The sequence below is a fragment of the Coffea arabica genome, chromosome 1e, assembly GCF_036785885.1.
Source record: "Coffea arabica cultivar ET-39 chromosome 1e, Coffea Arabica ET-39 HiFi, whole genome shotgun sequence".
Lineage (NCBI taxonomy): Eukaryota > Viridiplantae > Streptophyta > Magnoliopsida > Gentianales > Rubiaceae > Coffea > Coffea arabica.
In genome coordinates this window covers 39,284,370-39,305,748 of record NC_092311.1, presented here as the reverse complement: position 1 = coordinate 39,305,748, position 21,379 = coordinate 39,284,370, and the positions used below count along the sequence as shown (strand labels likewise).

Genomic DNA, 21,379 nt, shown 5'->3' with positions numbered 1-21,379 from the left:
TACTAGTGCAAGATGATCCAGTCAAATTGGAGAATGGTGAAGAGCACAGGCTTTCAGATATGTCAAAATTCTTGACCCCTGGCTGGTCAAAAACTGGTAAAAGATCCCTGGTTGCTGGAGGTCTTGCACAGATTTCAACTCCTGAGGATGTACATCAAGTTGCTAACGATCTCATTGTGCTATCTTATGGGGAAGCAAGAGCAGAAGATCTTCCTCTTAAGAAGAGGAAGATAGAGTTGCCACCTTTTGAAGAAATGGATTATCAGCATGAGGAAACTGTTCTGGACCACATGCGCAAAGGAAAAGGTCAAGGATTTGTCGCCAATTCATCAGGGGATATAAGGGAAGTAATCTCAGGAGATTTTATTTGCCAAAAATGCAACAGGTCTTTCCCGACTTATCAAGCCTTAGGTGGTCACAACTCGCATCATAAGAGAGCTGCCAAGAAGGAATCCAGAGTCAGATTTCCGAAGTCTAATGGCTCATCATCAAGCAATCTTGCAGAACGTGCTAGTGCCAGGTGGCCACACAAGTGTTCGTTTTGCAACAAGTCCTTCAAAACGAGCCAGGCGCTCTCGGGCCATATAAGACATAAGGCTCCCGTTCCCCCTGCTGCTGTTCCCCTTGTTGAGGTTGCTGTGGAGGAAATTATCGAGGAAGCAATAGTTCAGGTACCTAAAAGGGCTCATCTCTTTGATCTCAATGAACTGCCTCCACCTGAAGATGGTGATGGAATAGATGACGAGGACATGGTACAGCCAGAAAACAGTACTCCTCGTCTTTCTTGGCATGAGGGAGTTGGTGATCCTGGAAGTTCCTCAACCCCATCCCGTGGAGGAGAACTGGAGAACAACGGGGCCAACATCTAGAAGTTGCATGGTTCCAAAAGCAACTAAGGGTTTCGTAGTGGCTTAAACAACTATATATCAGTATTGCAGTTCCTCTTTAGCTCTTTTTGCGTATCTTTGGGTGTAAAATATAATGTGTTAAACAGTTGGTGTTGGTCTTTTGGTTGTCTCAAATTGTTGTTGCAGACTTGCAGTTCTCTTAGCTCTTTTTGTGCACTCTTGGGCACAATATGTGTTGTCTTAATTATGTAGTCAAGCAGAACAAAGGTCAAACTTCGGTTTGTTTCATCGGATTTGGAGTTTTCTTAGCTGAACCCTTTTAACTATATCCTCTTTTAAGCTCTTCTATTACTTCAATAAGAGTTTTTGATGACAGAACTAAGAAGCTATTTATGGTGGCTGTTATGCAGCCAGTGGTATAGCACAGTAGTAAGCACAGGCAGCTGATGGTGTTTGTTATACAGGCCAAAGCATGTTCATATAAATTACCAAACATGAAATGATACGCTCTCTCAAAAAGGTGCAATTTCTCTTAGGTGCTTGTTTTTTTTCCCCTCCTCAACTTTTCCTAAACAAGAAAAACAATCTATAGCAAAGAATATTAATTATACATATAAAACCTATTAATAAGTTCGAGTATAATCACTAATAATTCCTTTGACACGTTAAATCCAAGTAAGTTGTTGTCGTATAGATCCAAACATCATTCAGCTTTGCTCGTTTTCTTGATTTTTTTGAAATCCAAACTAATATATATAATTTTATTATAAGGCTTTCATTTCGTATAATAGAGTTGGATGTTGACCTTTTCCTGTTGACATTTTCCCTCAAAAATGAAGAGAAAACAAGAATTCTTTTTGGTCTGGCTCAATCGCCTGAGCGTATTAGTGGTAGCTCGTATGCGATCTACTTCCGTACTTTGCTTTTAGATCCTCTTCTGTTTCTAGATACAGTCACTCGTCCCGTTCTAATATATATATATATATATATATATATATATATATATATATATAGTACATTTGAGTTCTAATTACAATAAGATCGAGAAAAATGAAGACAAATGATACTAGAGAGATAATTTAAATTTAAAAAATTTTAGACAAATAGAAACCTCACAATGAATATAGATATAAAGGACAATTCATACTTTTTTATTTTTTAAAATTTTCTAACCGTCAATCATATCTGGCGAGTGAACTTAGGTCTCCATTTTATTAATAAAATTCACACCTTTCTTGACTTAATACGATCTGCAAAGCAGGCGACAAAAGACCAAGTGAAACCTTATTCATTTATTAATTATTATTATTATTACCCATCTTTTATCTCCTTCATTTGTTTGGAAAGTATTTTCATTGTAATTTTACTTCCTTAGAGACTACCCGCCAGCTGAGAGATTTGGATATGTTTCTACTTTTCTGAATCTTTCACCTCCTCTATTGGTTTGTAAAGTAGTGCATCGTGATTTTACTTCATCAGAATGTATATTCCGAAATTTTGTCAGCTCTTTCAACGCCCTATAGCATATCAGGTTTGTAAAAGGTCGAATATTGTAGACAAGTCGCAGCAGGAATATTGCAGGTAGCCATGAAACAGTCAAATATTATGCAGAAAACCAACAGCACACTGGATCAAATATTATGCAGAAAACCAACAAGATACTGGGGATTTTAACATATGTTACAGATTACACAAATCTGCTGTAATTATCTTCATTCCTTGATGAGAAACTTCAGATCACAATTGAACATTAGAGGCCTCTGATCTTTGACAGAGGAATAAAAGCAGCCTCTAATTCAAGACGTAGAAATTTACATCAGATATGGTATACATTGCTTCCCTATAATCTTGTAACTGAATCACGCCAACCAAATATGCCTTAAAAAACCAACAGGCTGTTGGCATCAACTTTTGCGTCCGAAGTACTTTTACTGCTACAACTTCACAGTCTTAAGGAAATGATGCAACATAATGTCACAGCTCAGAGTTCCATGGACATCAGCAGCCTCTGATCTTTCGAGAGAGGAGACGAAGCAGCCTCAACAATCTGCAGAGTTAAATTAGTAAGCTAAATGTACTTCTAAATTTTCACAGCTAACAAAAGCAACTGGTGATAATGTGATTTTGCAAATGGTGTAGCCAAAGAAACTGAGTAGATGACATCTAGACAGACATTTTTTAATATCGGCATAATTTAGATGGCTCAAATCTGGTTTCCTGCCCCCCCACTTCTTGTTGTCCAAATTCAGGATTTACTGAGCTCCTTCTGACAAGAGAATTATTTCGGATAGACAACCCAATGAAATCATTCTAATTGTGATGGATCCAGGTTCACATTTAGTGTCTCTAAGCCATCATGAACTGGATAAATGTCAAAAATGCAGAAAGTGTGGAATACTCAAGCTGCATGCAGCTGGTGAATAGCATCATTCACATGAAGATGTAGTTGGTGAAGGTTCCAATGTCCTCTCTTTAATAATTGGCTTTTCACAATACAAATAGACGCATCTTGAACTCACATCTTAAGAAAAATCTTCCTAGAGCAACAGAAGCAAAGAATAGAACGGCATCTAATCATGTGGATGTTGACTACAACTGCAGGCAAGGATAAGATAAAAAACACTAAAAATGCAGAAAGAACTGACAAATGTATAAGAATTGAGGTGAAACCAGTGCAATTTGCACTATATATTTGGTTGGGAGGTACATTATTGCCCAAAGAACTAGTGATCAAGCTCAATTTTCCAAACCACCAGGAGCATGTTTCAAGAAGAATGACTACAGCTGTTCCATGTTGCCTAATTTGCATTCAGGATATTAAAACACCATAATGGATCAAGTGCTGCACCTTAAAGCCAGTTTTTCTGTAAAGCTCTTGAGCTGGCATGTTGTCAGCATTCACATGAACAAACAATTGCTTCGTACCTGCTTGCATACAAATCAACCAATAAAGAACAACACAAGTGACAGTTACCCAGGCAAATGACACATTACAGACACACAAAGAATAGGGAGGAATGATAGTTGCAGGCACAAATTTAGCTCAGAGTTGAGAAGTGGCACCTGCTAAGGTGGCAGCTTCAGTAGCCAAATACAGCATGTTTGTAGCAATACCCTGACGTCGGGCAAACTTTGCAACACAAACATTTGCAATGTATGCATACTTGTGTGCATCAAAGGGGTCATGGCTCACCAAGACTGGTGACACTCTTTTTACCTCCTGAGAACAGTCGATAAAAAATTAAACATTGAGCTCAATATTATAGAGGAAAAATAAGCTTCCAAATACCCTTTTGTAGACTAGCCCCTTCTAGTTTCCATTTTCTTTTTTCTTCATTAACACCAAGTAAAATGAAATAAATGGAAACAATTGGGAAGAAATATGTCTTTTAAAGACCACAATGAGCAAGTGTTCCAATCCAATGAAATTTGAAAAGTAGCTCATGCACAAGGCACCTTTTAATTAATTTCCCACAATATACTGTGGGAGCTGCCTTAGAGGAGGTATTTTTGATACCTACATCAAATTTCACTATTTCACCTGTATGTCTACAAGAGGATCCAGAAAATGTTTTAAGTGTGTACCCCAGGATATGCTTCTCCTTGCACAAACTGGCGAATACTCAGGTCCAAAGTGCCCACAACACTGTTCAGAACAGTTCTTCTAACATTCTTCTCTTCCTTCTTGACCTGAAATATCAAAAATACATTACCGAGGAACAGTAACCAGGCAAGAAATATTAAATTTGTTCCTCATTTTATGGACTACAAATGTTTTGAAGATGTAAATAAAGCAAATATAATGAACAATTCAGAACACAAATGCCTTTAAGTGGGACAAAATTTAATGATAGATTTCTTAAATCACAAGAAGATGAATCTCCAACAAAAACCAAGCCCCATAAAGGTATGAGAAAAGGGAAACTGACCCCAACCAGTTTAGAAGACCTGCTGATATATCTTGATCTTGAAATAATGCTGTGTCCTAACCACAAATAAAAGCCCACTAATGCAAGCAATGAAACACCACATTTTTATTTCTTTCCCCATATTTTCCCTTGTTTAATTTCCTAAAGATAAAAGGAGTCTGCTGAATAAACATAACAAGTTTAGACTATTATTATGATGCCTGAAATTGTCGATGTTGTAGGATATTGTAAAGAAAATAGCTGGAGCTTCACGTTAAGAAATTCAAGTTTCCCAGCCCCTCCAGGTGAGATAGGTAATGTTTGACTTATTTATTATTTACCCAATACACAGATTATTTGTTTGTTTTTCTCTAACCAATAGGTTTCAACGAACTCCTCAGACTTCTGTAGGTATTCAATAACAGAAAAAAAATTCCACCCCACAAAAGCATTGGATACGTCACTAAGAACAAGCATCTTAAAAGTCATGGACCATAAATTATGCTGAACAATGAGAAAAAAGTCCAGTGAGGGCAAATTCTTCAGTTACATTGATGTACTTACAAATCCTACATACGTTTCCAAAAATGCTTCCAAAATCACTTTTGTACAACTGCAACTTTAATAAAAGCTAAATATTTGTGGCTGAAAGAGATCCTATCACTACACATTTTTATCCCCTCCCTCTTTGCCTGTGTCATCCTTAGGGAAAACATGCCTGTGAACTTATTATATTACCCAACCAATCAACCTCATTCAATGAAAATTGCAAATGATTACTGGAATATCCTCAAAGCAGAAAAGGACCTTTTTACAATATCCTACTTTATTACCAAAGTTTTATTGTTGTTAGGTGATATTATTGGATTTTCCTCCTTTTAATTTTCTTAAATATAACCCAAGAATTCAGACAACTCATACACTAAATATAGCAAAGTTCATAAAAAGTCAATGAAATTCTAGTTCACTCTTTAGCACACTAAACTATTTAATTTTATAGTTTCAAGTTCTTTCTAGCTAAGTGCTATTGCTCTATTACTGACACACATCAATCATTTAATATTGGCTTAAACAAAACAGGTATGAACATTACTCAAAAAGCTCATTTGGATGGAAACGAAAGATAAGAAAACGAAATATTTATGTTTGACAGTTTCATGACGAAAGAAAAGAAAGAAAGGGGAGCATTTAGGGAAATAAAGAAGCCACAAGGCTTTTTCTTACAGCCACTAAAACCCTTTGACAACATGTTCACCCAAAAAAACTTAACAAAAAGATAACAATGACCAAAAATTCCTAAATCAGCAGAGGAGAGAAGCAAATCTTCCTGAACTTTCTCTTCTTTCTTTTCTCTCAGAAACTCCCAAAAGGCCTAAAGGGAAATATAATAAATTTAACTGTTTCAATATCAACTGCAAAATTTAGCCATCCATAGTCCTCATTGGAGCAGTAAATCACTACTATATCATGAACTTGCAGATTCAAAAACTTCCAGCAAACACTAATGCCAGGGGCATCTACAACAAATCTTGAGAATAGCAATATCCATTTTATTTACACGTTCAAGAAATAGGTTTCCAAAAGGGACTCAAACTACAGGGCAATGTCCTCCTGCTGCTGACAATATTGCAGCACTTGCAATAGAAAATTTTTTTTCTTTTTGGTAGACATGTCAATAACACATGCAACAAAGATATTAATGCTCTGCATCCTTCCCTGCCATGCTACCACAATCACCATTAACTTTCCCACAGAAAAGCTACTATCCATGGGCAGACATGGACTGCTCTATCTCTCTTCCTCTCTCTCTGTAACCCACACAAGCAAATATACTTAATCATCATGCCTCCCACTAAACCCAGACTGCCAAAGAATAAATACCTGGAATAAGGAAAGAAAACCACACAAATGGGGGAAAAAGACCAAAAAAAGAAGAGATGATTGTTAGCCCCAAGAAAATAGCACGTTTCAGTTGTCCAATGATGGTCAGTCGTCACATGTCGTTGAAACACATTTTTAGTTGTTTTTCAATCTTTTTAGAAGAGTTACTTGACAAAGTTGTAATTGGAAAACACTGTTGAAACTTCTATGATTAAAGATGTTGGTAAGATGAAAATCAAAATCAGATGGTTAAAACTCAAAATTCTGGATACTAGAATATTTTTTCAACAGTTACCCTAACGAGATTTACATGTGTGCATGGAGGTAGGCTTTTGGAAACATGAATGGCAAGGAACACAACCTACACTAGGCATCCATAAAAGGAAAAAAAAAAAAAAGAATCAACAATGTGAAACTTCTTTTGTTATCAAAAGCAACAATGAATACAAATAATAGACACTCTCATAAAGATAGGTTTTTGGAATCAGAGTACTTCATAAGAACTTAAGTGCACTTACAGCAACAAAACAAGTGCACTTCAATGAATTTCCTTCCTGCCCAAAACATCTCCGCTTGAGAGCATAGAACTCCTGCATGTAAGAAAGACATCAATGAAAGAGTCAATAACCAACTTCATCATCAGGATGCGGTGAGTTATAGAAACTGTCGTAACTATCATTAGCTGTCCAATCACAACGACCAATAACTTGCATGACTTTGATAACCAATAACTTGATTTTTTAGAACCAAAGAATACTGTGCAAACACATCACCATCTTTCCATGATCTTGGTATTCAATGCAACTTTTAGATGTGTCTTAATAATAGCAAAAGAGTGTCACTAGAGGCACCAACAGGTATGCTTCTATCAGCCTAACATAAAGAGAAAATCTGAAACCCATGGACACATGGAAATTGAGAGTATCTCCTCCACAGTTGAAGGGAAAGATCCTATCCTTGAACTTTTACTTAAGAAAATCCCATCCGTGCTGCTTCTGTTTGTTTCAGAAAGAGAATTCCTGTGACACTTAACATGCCTCAACAACAGAGTTGTACACTAGTTCTGACCAAGCTCCTGTCCCAACAGAATCTTACACAAAAATAAGTTCCTAAAATCAGCTTACTCCTTTTCTTACATATTGAATATAGAAGACTGCAGCTATACCTGGACCTCAATACTACAATAAGACATGGCTAGTGAACTGTAACTAATGATTAGAGTTGGCACATTGAGTCATGAATTGGCATTAGTTACAGGTGTCATTGGACACATCTAGTTTCTAGGTTTACAAAAGCTAAGGCATGTGACTGCAAGTTCTGAAGCATGTTAGTGTTGAATGCAGAATAACATGAGAAACTCGACTAAAAAAGTCCTGTTTAAAAAATATCATCAGAATGCCTACCTTAGTGCCCTTTTACAGGCACAGGCAACTCAATTCGCTACAAGTCGACTGAGAACACTAAAAGGGGGAGGGAGAAGAAGGTATGGAATGGAGAGAGAGAGAGAGAGAGAGAGAGATCTAGCATTTTCTTGAAATTAGGTATCCAATACTAAGCCTAGCAGTTGAAATTTCTGAATAATGATGTAACAAGATTCAAATTAACTAAGCCATACAATAATTCTGTGCTATATACCTGTTCAGCATATTTTCTCTTATAAGTATCTACATGCCTGGAAAATCAAAATTCCAGAAAATCACATTAATGAGGACCAAAAGAGTTCTCAAATCTGCAAATAAAACAACTTCAGAAACTAAAATAGGATAAATGTTGAGGGGCTGGGGGGAGGTGCAAATAAGAAATTAAACCAGCCAGGATACGGGACACAGAGCAAGCAGAACAAACCGCATATAAGAGACTGACTCCCAATGCGCTTCTGCTCGTAGCCATGCTGCTGTCTGCCATTCGAATTGAGACATGGAGGCAAAAATTCTGAAGTGCTTTTAGAAAAGTAAATTCAAGAAGAGAAATAATGTCGAACAGAGAACACATAAGAAGAGCAAAACCAACCCAATATTCTTCATCCAGAATCGTCTCACGAGCAATGAACCGACCAAACTTTCGGATGTGTGATCCACAGTATTCCTCATCAGTAAGTTGAAGCCGGTTAAAAGATAGCTCAGGCATCTTTGAGCTCTCAATCTTATGAAAGGAAGAGTGTCGGATCCGCTGATCATCATTACAATGGACTTCGAGATGCTTTAATCTAAAGTGTGAAGCAGGAAATGTATCCCTAGAAGAATTAAGATGCCAAAGAGGAAAACTATCAGATTAAATCTGTGTGCTTGTCTATTGCATGTGTGTCTTTGGTACTTGGTTATGTACTGGACAGTGGATTAGTCATTTACTAATCCTCCATGTGGTATGAATACAAGTTATTTAAGGTGTCCCATTCCTTGAGAATATCTGCTAGCAGAGCAGCTTGGTTATGTCTGTTCAGTTAATTGGGATATCAAATTCAAGCTGGAATTTGTACCTCAGTAGGAACTATATATCATGATATCGTCTTTGACGATGTATCACATCTAACATCTGCTTTATTCATTTAACTGTTTCCGAAGCCTAGTGTTATCTTTGGTGTCAAGATATAACAATATAGTAATGTCAGTATTGTGCATCATAAGTCATCCCAAGTTTTCATAGAGCAACTGAGCAGCTAATTTTAAAAATACAACAGTTAACTGAGAGACAAAGTGAAAGGCGATGACGAAAAATGGTACTCTGTCATTTGACTTGTCATATATTGCCATCATCTTCTACAATACCATTTATCAACTTCTTTTTTTCCGTTATTTTTTATTAAACCAATAGCTACTCTAATCTGTCATCCTTACACGTCAAAGGTCATCATAAACAATGAAATTGCTAAGATACAAATAGGAAAGCAGCAGAATGGGAAGTTCAGAGGGCGGAGGTGCTTCCCTTTTATGCTATATATCCTTCAAAGTATTCACAACTTTAACCACCAAAAGAGTCAGAACCACAGATTTTACAGGATTATCAATTCTAATTATAAAAAAGAACCATCATAGCACTTGTGAAACAGCAATTGTCAAGAAGAAAGATGAAATTCTAATCTGACCATGAAACAATAAGTAAAAACATCACCACAGAAATTATCAACCAGTAATAATATCACCATAGTTTATCGCCAATTCTCCACCCCTTTGCACATATAAGCATAGTAATTTCAAGAAAATAAATTTATTTCGTACAGTCTCAGCCTCCACTATTATAGGCTTAACTGCAAACACCTAAAAAAAATGGTGAAGAACGAAATCACAATCGAGTCTGTAGCCCATCTCTCCCTTCTGACAGTCATAAATATGCTTAATTGACCATCAAAACACCATATCCCAATCACTTATTTCTACTTGAACTCAAGTATGCCCGAACTTGAGCTGAGTTCCAGATCGAGCACTAGGTTAGATAAGCCAATCAGGCCAAAACTCTGACTCAACTTGGCTCATTTGCAGCAAAGCAGATATCTCTGGATATATTAGTGTGTTTGGATTGTAAATTATTTGAAATATTTTTACTGTAGCACTTTTTTTGATATGATGTATGTGAGATAATAAGGTAATTGGAAAATGTGTTGATGATATAATCAAATCAGTACGTGTAAATAAGGTGTAAATAAAGTGAAATAATCTTCAATCCAAAATTATCCGCGAAAGGAAAATCTATCCATATAAATTTTGCTCTTAACTAAATAAGCAATAATAGCATTTAATTTGCCACATCATAAATTTGGATTTTCATTACATCATTACTTATCCATCATCATCATCATCATCAAGAAGTTCCGATAAAGAATTATACCTACAAACGTGACTAACAATTAAACACAGCAACTGCCAAAAAAGAAAAGTTACTTTTACTTCAGCATATTCTGGTCGGCAGAAATTAAAAAAATTAACTAAAAAAAAGGAAGATTTCAAGAAACAAGAAAAAATAAATAAATTTAGAGGAATTAAGGAAAAATGATTAACTTTTTTCTTTTTACCTATTATTATTGAAAACGGCAAGGACGATCAGAGGTTCTTCGTGCTTTTCGTATCTCTTACGCCTCGAGAGAAGCCAAGTGAATTGCGGTGGTTGTTGCCGGACTTTGAATTCCGGCATGAATTTGCTTCTCAGCTCCATCTTCTTCTTCGTCCTTTTCTTCTCTTTTCTAAAAAATTTTCTGGTTTTTCAATTATCACATACCAGAAGAATATATTTTGTAGGAATAATTCTGGAAGTATTCGGAAGGAGAAGAAGAAGAAGAAAAAGAAAAAGAAAGAAGATTTATGAGTAACGATTTTGGAAATGGATAAAATGGTGGAATGGATAAAGCGCGTTCTGACGTCTGATCAGAAGCTAATTTTTTTATAGAAAGCGGTTGGCTTTGTTTCTTTGTATCTTTCGCCAAAACAAGAAAGCGGTTGATCTGGAACCGCTATCTGCCACGTTTTCATGAGGGAAAAAGCAGTATAATCTATAATGGCAATGATTTAGGGGAAAAATAGGATAAATCACCCCCAAAGTATCTCTTTGTCTACTTTGACCCCCTAAACTTTTGGTTGCAACACTTACCCCCTTTAGTTTTCTCAATTAAGTCCAATGTACTCCAATTCATTGCCTTTAGAAGAGTAGAAGGGGCATAAGACCTACATCATCTATTGTTATTCATCAATTGAATTTCAAAAGTATACTGGTCGAATAAATTGAATGATGAGGAGGAAAAAGGATTAGAAAGTGTATGAGGAGAATTTTTAAAATTGAAGTATCTAAGGGTCATTGACAAGTCAAGGTAAGGGACTAAAGTTCAAAATTTGGTCTATTGAAAGAAAATTTTATATGGTTTTATGAAAAAAAATTTGGTAAACTTAGTAATAATATCAAGACTTTCAGATATAAAACGGACATGTTTAATTACATTATGCATGTTTAATATAAACATTGTAGCATTTAGCTGGTTTAACATTTGCTAAATTTGTAAACAAAATTCTAGTTGTGTGTTTTCCAAAAACTTCTAACAAATAATTTTCATAAAACATATACCCTTGATGAAAAATAAAAGAAAGATTCTCATGGTCATTTTCCGATCTTCCAAGAGATGGATGCCTTTTAGGATTAACTTGCATTTAATTTAAACTTCTAGGAATCTTCCAATAGATATCGTCGCCTGAATTGGCAAATATGTCTATGTTAAATTATGAGAAATGAAGATAGGCAATCCTATATTGTCTGTTAGCTACAATCCGCTTCCTCGTTTTTCTTGGAAGGGTGATTAATATTATCAACAATAAGTATGTTAAAAAATCACAAATTGTATTTCCACCCCAATGATACTACATTTTTATGAAATGCCTAGTAACACTACTAAATAGTTCTAGTGGTCTTAGTGCAATTTTTTTTTTTTTTTTTTTTTGAGAAGATCTTAGTGCAATTTCCAAAGCACGCATATTAGTCTGATTTGTAGATGCGCTAAGGATTTACAGGTTACATATTAATGGTATGAGGGTATTTTGGTCTATAAATATGTAATATTACCTCATCCTATAAATATATATTTTGATTGTAAATTACATCAAGCATACGTTCTATCTAATATAAAGTCAATTAAACACTAGATAACAAGATTACTTATCCGAAAATGACTCAATCCATGATGATGAGTAAGCTGAGAATCAATAATTCCTTCTCATCTAGTCTGCGAACCAAACACTATCTAAGAAATTGTTCTCTTCCCATGCACATAGAATTAGTTTATTTTTATTGATATCAATTGAATAAATAGAAAATAAAAAAAGAATATACCACAATAAGAATACTCCAAAGTTTCACTAAGAAAAAGCCTATAAAGGGAAAACTTGTGTAAATGTTCCATTAGGTGTTTGTGTTTCTAGATATGTTTTTATAAAACTTTGGTATAGATATATATATATATATATATATATATATATATGTATTTGGATTATATTTGAGTTTATGACACACTCCTTTACCTGCTTTTTTCCTAGACACCAATTACCATCATTCTCCCAAGTACCCGATGCCACCTTCTTCAGTCCCAATGACCCTCTAAAAGAATAATTTGTTTCATTTCTTGTACCAGTCCCTATTTCAACATTGACAAAAATCGCCATATATCCTTCATGAACATCTCATCTCAGTTCTTTTTTTTTTTTATCCTTTAAGTTCTAACACTACCAAACGGGTAGAAAACACAAGCTAACATACTAAAAATACAAAAGTTAACTAAAAATGGGTTTTTAATGATTATTTTGCTTTTTTTTTTTGGTAATAGTTTGTTGTATTTTGTAGTCTACCCTGTAAGTAATTGTTGGATCTTAAAGAGATTTTAAAAAATTGAAATGAGATGTTTATGAATCATATATGGTAATCTAATAGATGTTGAGACAAGAATAATACAGAAAATGAGACAAAAGATCCTTTACGCATTTCCCTCTCTCCCGGCCACCTCTTTTTTTTTTCCTCAACATTCAGCCACCTCTTTCTCCCCCTTCTCTTCTCCATGCAACCTTCCCCACTATTTTCCTTTGCCATCCTATCCCTCTCGTCAGCTCGTACGACAGTTTGAGAGGGAGGACAAGGATGCGAGACAAGGGGAAAACAAGAGGGGAGAAGCAAGCGAAGGAGTGAGGAGGAAAAAAGTGGCGAGAAAAGAGAGGGGTGGTGGGAAAATAGAGAGGGGAAGGTGTGTAGGAAGAAAGAGGAGCGGCGCAAGAAGCCAGGAAAGGGGAGGTGGTGCAAGGAAGGAGGGAGGAAAGAAGAGGGGAAGGAAAGGAGAGAGTGGCCGGAGTGCTGAAGAAAGAAAGAGGTGACTGTTTTTTTAAATATATATTTTTGTTAGGCATTTCAAGAGTAATGTTAGAGTGTATTACTATAAACTTGTTTTTGAAACAAGTCTTTACAAATGCTGTCTAATCCATAGAGAGTGGCTTTTGAGTTTCGCTATCTTTACAGAGTTAAGAAAAAGCCAGAAAGGTCGCTGTGTAATGAGTTTCGCTATCTTTAGCAGGGGTGCCGTCCACACGGTGATTCGTGACTACCATTTTTTTTTTTTTTTTGCGAGCAGTGACTACCAATGTTGTTACACCCTCGCAACGCTTTTTCAACAACATTTGGCTGCACCGAGCCCAATAAACACCTATTTCATTAAATTTCAATGTTGGAAGCCTATTCAACAAAACAAAAAGATACCAGAAGCCTATGCTAGAGAGAATGCAACCTCCTGGCAAAAGACCATCTTTGAGTCCCTTTTTCGATTCTCGAAAGAGTATCTCTGTTTTTACAGTAGCATTTACAAACGATTGCCAAAATCTAATATTACAGTACTATACCAACAACCAAAGGGGTAAGATGGAGGGGGGAAAAAAACGAAAAGCAAAAGCAGAAAAACAAAAATTCTACGAACCATATCACGGCTCCATGCACCAGGACTTGAAGACGTCTTCAGCATTACCTCATAAACCACGCAGGCAGCAATCACGCAGTAAGCCGGCAACCTTAATTTGTTAAACTCCACATCAGGAAAAAGCATGCCTTAGAATCCTGATTGATCATCATTCGTTACCTCATATTTGCTATCAAATTGCAACATCCCTAAAAAGAACTTTCGTTCCACAATTTTAAAACCAAGCAGGAAAACCAGAAGAAGTCCAATCCATGGCTGCAATTAACTAACTGGACCATCTGATGCCACTATATCGCTTTCTGCCGTCCCAGAAGCTGCATCAACCGGGCTATGAGGGCTGCTAGTTGCAGATGTCTTCACCACAGCACTAGCAGCATTCTTGGTCACCTCAGCATCACTATTACTCGTCGAGGAACTCCTATCAGGGGAATTTGATTCGGAGTTACGTCCATCTGGTTGTTTTGGCCTATTTAGAGCACTGCAATGGGGGCAGTAGTACGTTACATAAGGGAAATCCTCTTTTCTAGCAAGCCCTGCAATTTAGAAAAGATGATTAATCTTTTGTTGCACAGGAATATCCCAGTGTTCAGAGTAAAAAATTCTTTTCCTTTACCATTGTGCATATGGCAGTTGCCACATATAAGTGCATATGACTGGGTTGGATCATCTCCAACAAGCAAAGCTGCAATTCGAGCAAACCATCCACCATCTGGTGTACTCGATCCAGTCAGCTGGTGATGCTCAACAACCAGCTGCTGATGGGAAGAAACGTCAAGCCCCTCAGGTCCTGTTTGGTGAATCATTTCCTCTTCGTCAGGATGCAATACTGTGCTACCAGTGCTACCATCTCTGGTCTGCACCTGCTTCCTATTCCGTAGCCCACCAGGATGCACAAGCTCTACATCATTACTCTTTCCAACAGGCGCTGTTAATTTAGATTCATCTCCCAAATAGACTTTAAGGCCAGAATCTGCTCCTAACTTTGAAGCCAGAACTGTTGCAGCAGCAGCCTTGGCAGCAGGGTCAGGATCATACCTCTACACCAAAGAATGACGTCATACATATCAAGACACAGGTTAGTCTGGGAATAGCATGTACAATGACATCAAGACACCGGCTACAATCAAACAAAAGGAAAAGGTAAAAGTATGCATGGGAAGCCATGAAAGATGATGCCTCTGAAACATCAGGGAAAGATATGACGCAACTTAAAACATCAAAACAAAACTAGGCAGTAGTTTACCTGAATGAGTTGCTGCGTGATGTAATAATTTGTCTTCTCCTTCAGTTCATCAATCTTGGCTTGCCTTTCAGCCCTTAATCTTTCCACAGTATTATGGTCTTTGCGATCAACTATAATAGCATTAAAAAATAAATATCTAAATCAATTAAACATTGCGATTCTGCAATAGAGGACATTTCATGCGTATGAAGATAACTGTAAGTAATAGAAATTAAGTGCAAGACCAAGCTGCAAGAGAACAAGCTAAGGTTAAAAGCTTGCAGCGGCTCAGCATCATCAATGTTGCTGCTACTAGGAATCATGTCTACAAGACTACAAGCGGGTGAAATGCCAGGACCCAATATTGACTTGCAATACTTTCCAAAACATACTCTTCTACTCAAGGAATGAGCCCCTAGCTAGTTTCTAATTTGGTATTTTTCTCCTTTCATCAGGCCCAGTTGCAGCATGAACAAAATCACTAACATTCACTACCATCACAATGTTACATCTCTGAGAATTTTGAAAACGTCTATGCTTCAATAAGAACTGGAAAAGTTAATAGGCTTAGCATGTAGAAACATCCTGATTTCCTATACAACACCAAGTTATTTCATCAATTCATGGGTGTGCTACACCAATTCAAAAGTTTGAATTCTTGTATTCAAAGACTTAAAAATCTTGATTGTAATCAAGAAAGAACATGCAAATTCAACTTAAAATCAAGCATAATATTTCACTAAAATTGCAAACCAGTCTTAGTAGAGAATGAGTTGCATCAGCATGAATCAAGAGGGAAAACAAAGACAGCCACACCCCACAAAATTCATAAACAGTGAAGGAAATGGATTAAGAAGCATGCAAAACAAAATATTGGTCTCAGTTACTTGAGATAAAGGAGAACATTAAATATTAGGAGCACAATATCCAACAGTTTTCGAGAAGTTGCATATAATAGTAGCTCCCAATACTTACGCATCCTGCTGAAGCTGTTCAACGCTGAATAAGTAAGAAAAGAAAAACCAGGCACAAGAAACATCGGCAAAACATGCAAGGCCCTCATCTTCCAATCCAACTCCAATGTTCTAGTAGTCATTATGGCATAACCCACTGCAACAACCTGAAAACAAAGAATCAAACTAAGCTTTATAGAACCCAAGAGAAAAAAAGGAAGATGAGAATGGTCATCAAATCAACGTGTTCAGGCCAACTTCAAACATGTCCATTGAGATTCAACCTCAACTCCAGAGAAAATTTTAACAAGGTGCTTTTGCAGCAAATAGACCTATTATTTGCATTCAGGACAACATCCGTGTGATATGCCAAAATCCTTTAAAAAATAGGCATATATATTCATGAGGCCACTACTAGTGCAGTCGTAAAATTTTGGCACTCAACTACAAAGCTTAGGTGATAAATTTGAAACAAAAGAGAAAAACCCATTAACCGCTAATCTAATCTTTTCTTTTCTTATCTTATCTTATCTTTTCTTCTCCTCCAATGTTGCCCTTTTTTGCATTAAAAGAAAGAAATAAGTTTAAGGGCATAAAATTGACTTAACAGTCAAAATTCAAGGAAAGGACATAAGTTGACGAACATAGAAATCGGAGAGGTTATTTGATAGTTGCTGAACCAAACTTAGACTGGTTAGTGCCCTTAAAATATCTATTACTTGCAAGAAAATAATGTCATTAAATTAGGGCCAAAGCTCCTTCCAGAAACCTAAATGGGCATATTAAGAATTCCTTCAGTGGAAGCTTATGATCCGCTTGCTCCTACATACACACACACACGCTATGGGCCAGAATAACCAGATCATACTTTGGCTTCAGAAAATCAGTATAAAGCTAAGATTTTCTTTTCCTTTGTGAAGAGAGATAAAAGATCATCAGCCGGAAATGTTGGATAACAAACAGATTCAAAAAAGTTTGCATTTCAACAAAAAACACAAAGAAGGAATCCACTTGAACCTATACACACACACACATATACACATATATAACAAAAATAAATATGCTACTTCAAATTGCCATCTATTAGAAGTGTTCCTTTCAAGATATATAATTAAGAGTGGTAACTGCAGTCCTTGAAAGCTTCTACAGTGACAAGCAAGTCAATTTTATGAGAAAGACAAGGATACTGGTATGCAATGGCAAGAAAATTGGTAGTTTCCAGTCCAACTAATATATCATTAGCAGTTCAACTTTGTACACATATTTCGCACTCTACCCAATCCAACTTACTGTTATGAAGTTTTCCATGGCTTTTTTTCCTGAAAGACAATGCTAAAATAATGCATGGAATCATGGGAAGCAAATATACACTTTTATCATGGACGTAAACAATAACCATTTTCAGAAGTGGAAAATGAGCTATAAGTATTCATAAAAGGAAGAAAACGAACTTCTAGATTTTACTTCTTCATCTATTGGAATCAGATGCAACAGGAAGCACAATACATCTTCTCAGACCACTTCCATTAAAACATTCTCAACTCAAGTATACTGTCCATAAAGAGCCAATTTAGAATTCCTTTTTCCCCACAATTTTTGCATGACTGCCTAAAATTTCTGGTGCCAAAATTCAATTAATTCTAAAACCCCATTTCAATCTGCAGAAAAGACAATGCAGCAAAAGTGCAGATGCATTAGTGACTGAGCTGCCGTGTAATCAACTCCAAGGTATGCCAAAGAACATGAGAAAAATGAAACTTCATGTAACTGCAGCTTTGTTATGCCACTCATGCAATACAATATAAGGGCCAAAAGATATATACAAAGTATGATAAAGTGACTAGAATTTGAATAGAATGAGGCAATTGAAATACAAGTGCAGAGTAGAAAAGATCTATGATAGCTTCAGCGAACATAAATATCCTACTAACATCAAATGTTGAAATCTATTCAGGACGACATTAGCAGATTTACCTCCAAAAGTGCCGAAAGTATGATGAAATTTCTTATCATCCCCCTCAAGCTTTGGGAGCGCCTTCTCATTCTAGAAAGAACAGCTGCCTCTTCCTTAGTGATGTGTTTCAGTCTCTTCTCAAAATCATCACCCTGTGATCGAAATACTGAATTCCATACTCTCGAGAACAAACCCTTTTTCTTCTTCTTCTTAATTTTTTCCATCTCAGCATCTGCAAGGTTGGCATCAACTTCCCCACTATCCTTTCTAGAATCCTCTGCCATTTCCTATAAAATCATTATCAAAGCACTGGATTACTCTCCATACAAACATTTCTCTCCAAAACATGGTAATCTGAGATTCAAAACTCGATGAATAACCAAAAAAGTCTTGCCTCCATTGACCATGACTTTGCCAATTAATTTACAGCAAAACACACGATTCACCCCACAAAACACTAACTTCCACTACTTCAAAACAAATCAACTCCAGAAAAATCCGAAATCACACGAATCAACAGGATGCATACTTTTGGAGTTCCGGTCATTGCCAATAAATCACACAAAAATCAGGAAGATATATATATTTTCCCAATTAAAACCACTAACATCATTCTCAGAACCAACTCAAATTATCTAGAAAATCATATCCTAAATAATCATTTCATCAAATAGAACACGATATGTACAACCAGGCTTAGAGAAAAGGAAAATTTTGACCACAATATAAAATATTCACAACAATTTGGCATCACCGAATCATAAAATTCAACAGAAAGAACGAAAAAGCCTTTGACACTTCCTCTAAAAATTTAACCCTAATAATTAATTATATGCAAAAAACCATAGATATACTAACTAAACAAGTAAATTAAGCCAACTGCCTCAACCAACTGAACAAACAACACGGCAAATACGTTCATTACCTAATAAAATCGAGTTGCCAGTGCAAAAATATGGAATAATACCGTAAATATGGAAAAAGTGCGGACGGAAGCAGTGGGAGGGAGAGGCAACAGAATCGATCGGAAAATAAACGCCGGCCACCCCCGATCGATTGTCAAGAGGTCCACACGTGGCGGAGGAGAGAGAAAGACGACGTGTAGGTCACTGCGAGGGTTTTCGGAGAATTGAGATCTGAGATTTTCAGATTCTTTGGTCCTTGGAAAAGGAAAATGTGGGCCTTGGAGTTTATAGTTTTGGTTGAACCGGCCTTGGAGCTGGACGGCTCGGTTCGGGTTTGAGATCTGTGCTTCTGAAAAAGCGCGTATCTTCCACCGATACGGGATTTCGAGGACAGTGTAGAGTAGGCCCGCTTGGAAGCTTCGACCATTTTCCTTTTAATCGTACGAACTTTCAATTTATTCAAGCTGGATTTCATTTTATTAGCAAGTTTTGCATATAAAAATATGAAGGGAAATTTACCAAATTGGTCCCTAACATTTAAACAGAAAAATTTTTTAGTCCCTAACATTTAAAATCAGCCAGAATAGTCCTTAACATATAAATTATGATCCATTTTGGTTCTAATGCTCGTATTTGCTCATTTCTCAAAGTAAAAATAGCACAACTCTCTCACGTGGGTATATTTTCAAGGGCAAAACTGAAAAACACTATTGTTTTCAGTGTAAATGTGGAATTGAAGCTTTTGTTGCTGCTGCTTCAGTATATTCTCCTCAAACTGAAAAGCACCCTCGTCAATTTGAGGCTTGATCCCCCTAATGGTGTGGCTGCTGTTGTTGGTCCCTCAAGGAACCACCACCATTAAACCCGGTGAGGTTGATTCCGTCACCTTTGCGTTAAAGTTGTGTGATCTGACTGCCAAGGAACCACCACCACCCTCTTTCTAGCAGATTGTGCAGGAGGCGAAGCCCGGGGCATCAAGATTGTGGGTTTTGGTGGGTTGCGGAAGAGAAGAGAAAGGAGATGACGTGGAAGATGATTTGGGTTGAGGAAGCGAAGCGAACAAAGATGACGATGGTTTTGGAAGCGATGCCAAAAGTTTAGAACTTTCCCGATTTTTTAGCAATTGCTACCCATCCCTCTCTTCTTGAAGTTCATTAGATTTATGTGGATTCAGGGTTGAGGAAGACAACGAGACGGGGGGCTTTGGGGGATGGGATTGGGGTGGAGGGAAATGGAAAGGAGATGGATGAGGAAGAAGAAGATAATAAGGATTTTGGAGGTGGCAGTGAGGAGAGGAATCCAGCGGATCAGGGATTTGAGAGCTGCGGTTTATCTTTTTGTTCTTGATCTTGTTCTTCATCGGAAGAGGCGTAGCTCGCTAGCAAAGAGTCCATGGCCAGAAGCAAAAGGGGAGAAAAGCCGTAATTTCAGAACAAGGAAAAAAAAATATGCGAAAATGTTGTCCTTGAAAAGGGAAGGAAAGCTTGTGTTTCCCAGTTTTGCCCTTGAAAATATGCCCACGTAAGAGAGGCGTGCTATTTTTAGTCGGAAAAATGAGCAAATACGAGCATTAGGACCAAAATGGATCATAATTTGTATGTTAAGGACTATTCTGGCTGATTTTAAATGTTAGGGACCAATTTGACAAATTTTTCAAATATGAAATAGTTGTATATAAGTTTAACTTCTTTACTATTTAATCGAGTTCAAATAAATCTTCTTAGAATTGACAAAGTTAAACATTTTTTTGCATATATAATTTGGTTTTTGTGCTAATTGAGATGAGTTCAAACAGTGGCGAATTTAAGGTGGGTGCCCCCACTGCCCCCTTAAATTTCTATAATACCTATAGAATTTTGATATAATTTTAAGTGTGCTCCCAGAGTTTTTTTACGAAAGAAGTAAAAGAATTACGTGGTCCTCTAAGTTGGTTGATGAACTAATATTCTAAAAGAATATGTGTACCACAAAATTCCATTTGAAATAAGCTAAAAAAAGGCTTTTCATTTCAACTTATTGGTGAATATTTTTTTTGTTTAAAAAATTAGAAAAAGAGTAGGTAAAAAATTTTAGTGTTGCTTTTGCCCCCACTGAAAATTTTTTCTGGCTCCGCAACTGAGTTCATATGTAGTTTAAATAGTTGAAATATACTAATCTTGACCGACGTTGCTTTATTTATTTTTTTTCTCCTAATGTTGGAAGAGATTTTTGTGAGCAAAAATTCAAGGTCATTCCCCTTCCATTATGACAAACTTTGCAAAAGCTCAATGTAATTGATAACA

At 36.6% G+C, this 21,379-nt stretch overlaps 2 protein-coding genes across 6 annotated transcripts; both read right to left on the bottom strand.

Moving 5' to 3' along the window:
• Positions 1-2,451: 2,451 nt before the first annotated feature.
• On the bottom strand, positions 2,452-10,966 carry LOC113703658 (GCN5-related N-acetyltransferase 6, chloroplastic). 4 transcript variants are annotated; one of them, XM_027225107.2, is made up of 9 exons: positions 10,644-10,966; positions 8,648-8,870; positions 8,483-8,569; positions 8,273-8,309; positions 7,156-7,227; positions 4,434-4,538; positions 3,912-4,068; positions 3,697-3,773; positions 2,452-2,895 (listed from the first exon to the last, which is right to left on the bottom strand). In XM_027225107.2, the coding sequence occupies exons 2-9, from the start codon at positions 8,815-8,817 to the stop codon at positions 2,830-2,832; spliced, it is 771 nt and encodes a 256-aa protein (XP_027080908.1). In that variant the 5' UTR covers positions 8,818-8,870; positions 10,644-10,966; the 3' UTR covers positions 2,452-2,829. The 4 variants fall into 4 exon arrangements, with proteins under 4 accessions (XP_027080908.1, XP_071911913.1, XP_027080900.1 ...); XM_072055812.1 differs by having other exon boundaries at positions 8,483-8,577; positions 10,644-10,926; XM_027225099.2 differs by having other exon boundaries at positions 8,483-8,535; positions 10,644-10,926.
• A 2,915-nt stretch (positions 10,967-13,881) lies between these two features.
• LOC113703650 (uncharacterized protein At2g24330-like) lies at positions 13,882-19,349 on the bottom strand. 2 transcript variants are annotated; one of them, XM_027225089.2, is made up of 6 exons: positions 19,160-19,349; positions 18,213-18,479; positions 16,261-16,405; positions 15,307-15,416; positions 14,677-15,100; positions 13,882-14,596 (listed from the first exon to the last, which is right to left on the bottom strand). In XM_027225089.2, exons 2-6 carry the CDS (start codon positions 18,474-18,476, stop codon positions 14,325-14,327), a joined length of 1,215 nt encoding a protein of 404 aa, XP_027080890.1. In that variant the 5' UTR covers positions 18,477-18,479; positions 19,160-19,349; the 3' UTR covers positions 13,882-14,324. The 2 variants fall into 2 exon arrangements, with proteins under 2 accessions (XP_027080890.1, XP_071911910.1); XM_072055809.1 differs by having other exon boundaries at positions 14,229-14,596; positions 19,118-19,254.
• Between the last annotated feature and the right edge of the window lie 2,030 nt (positions 19,350-21,379).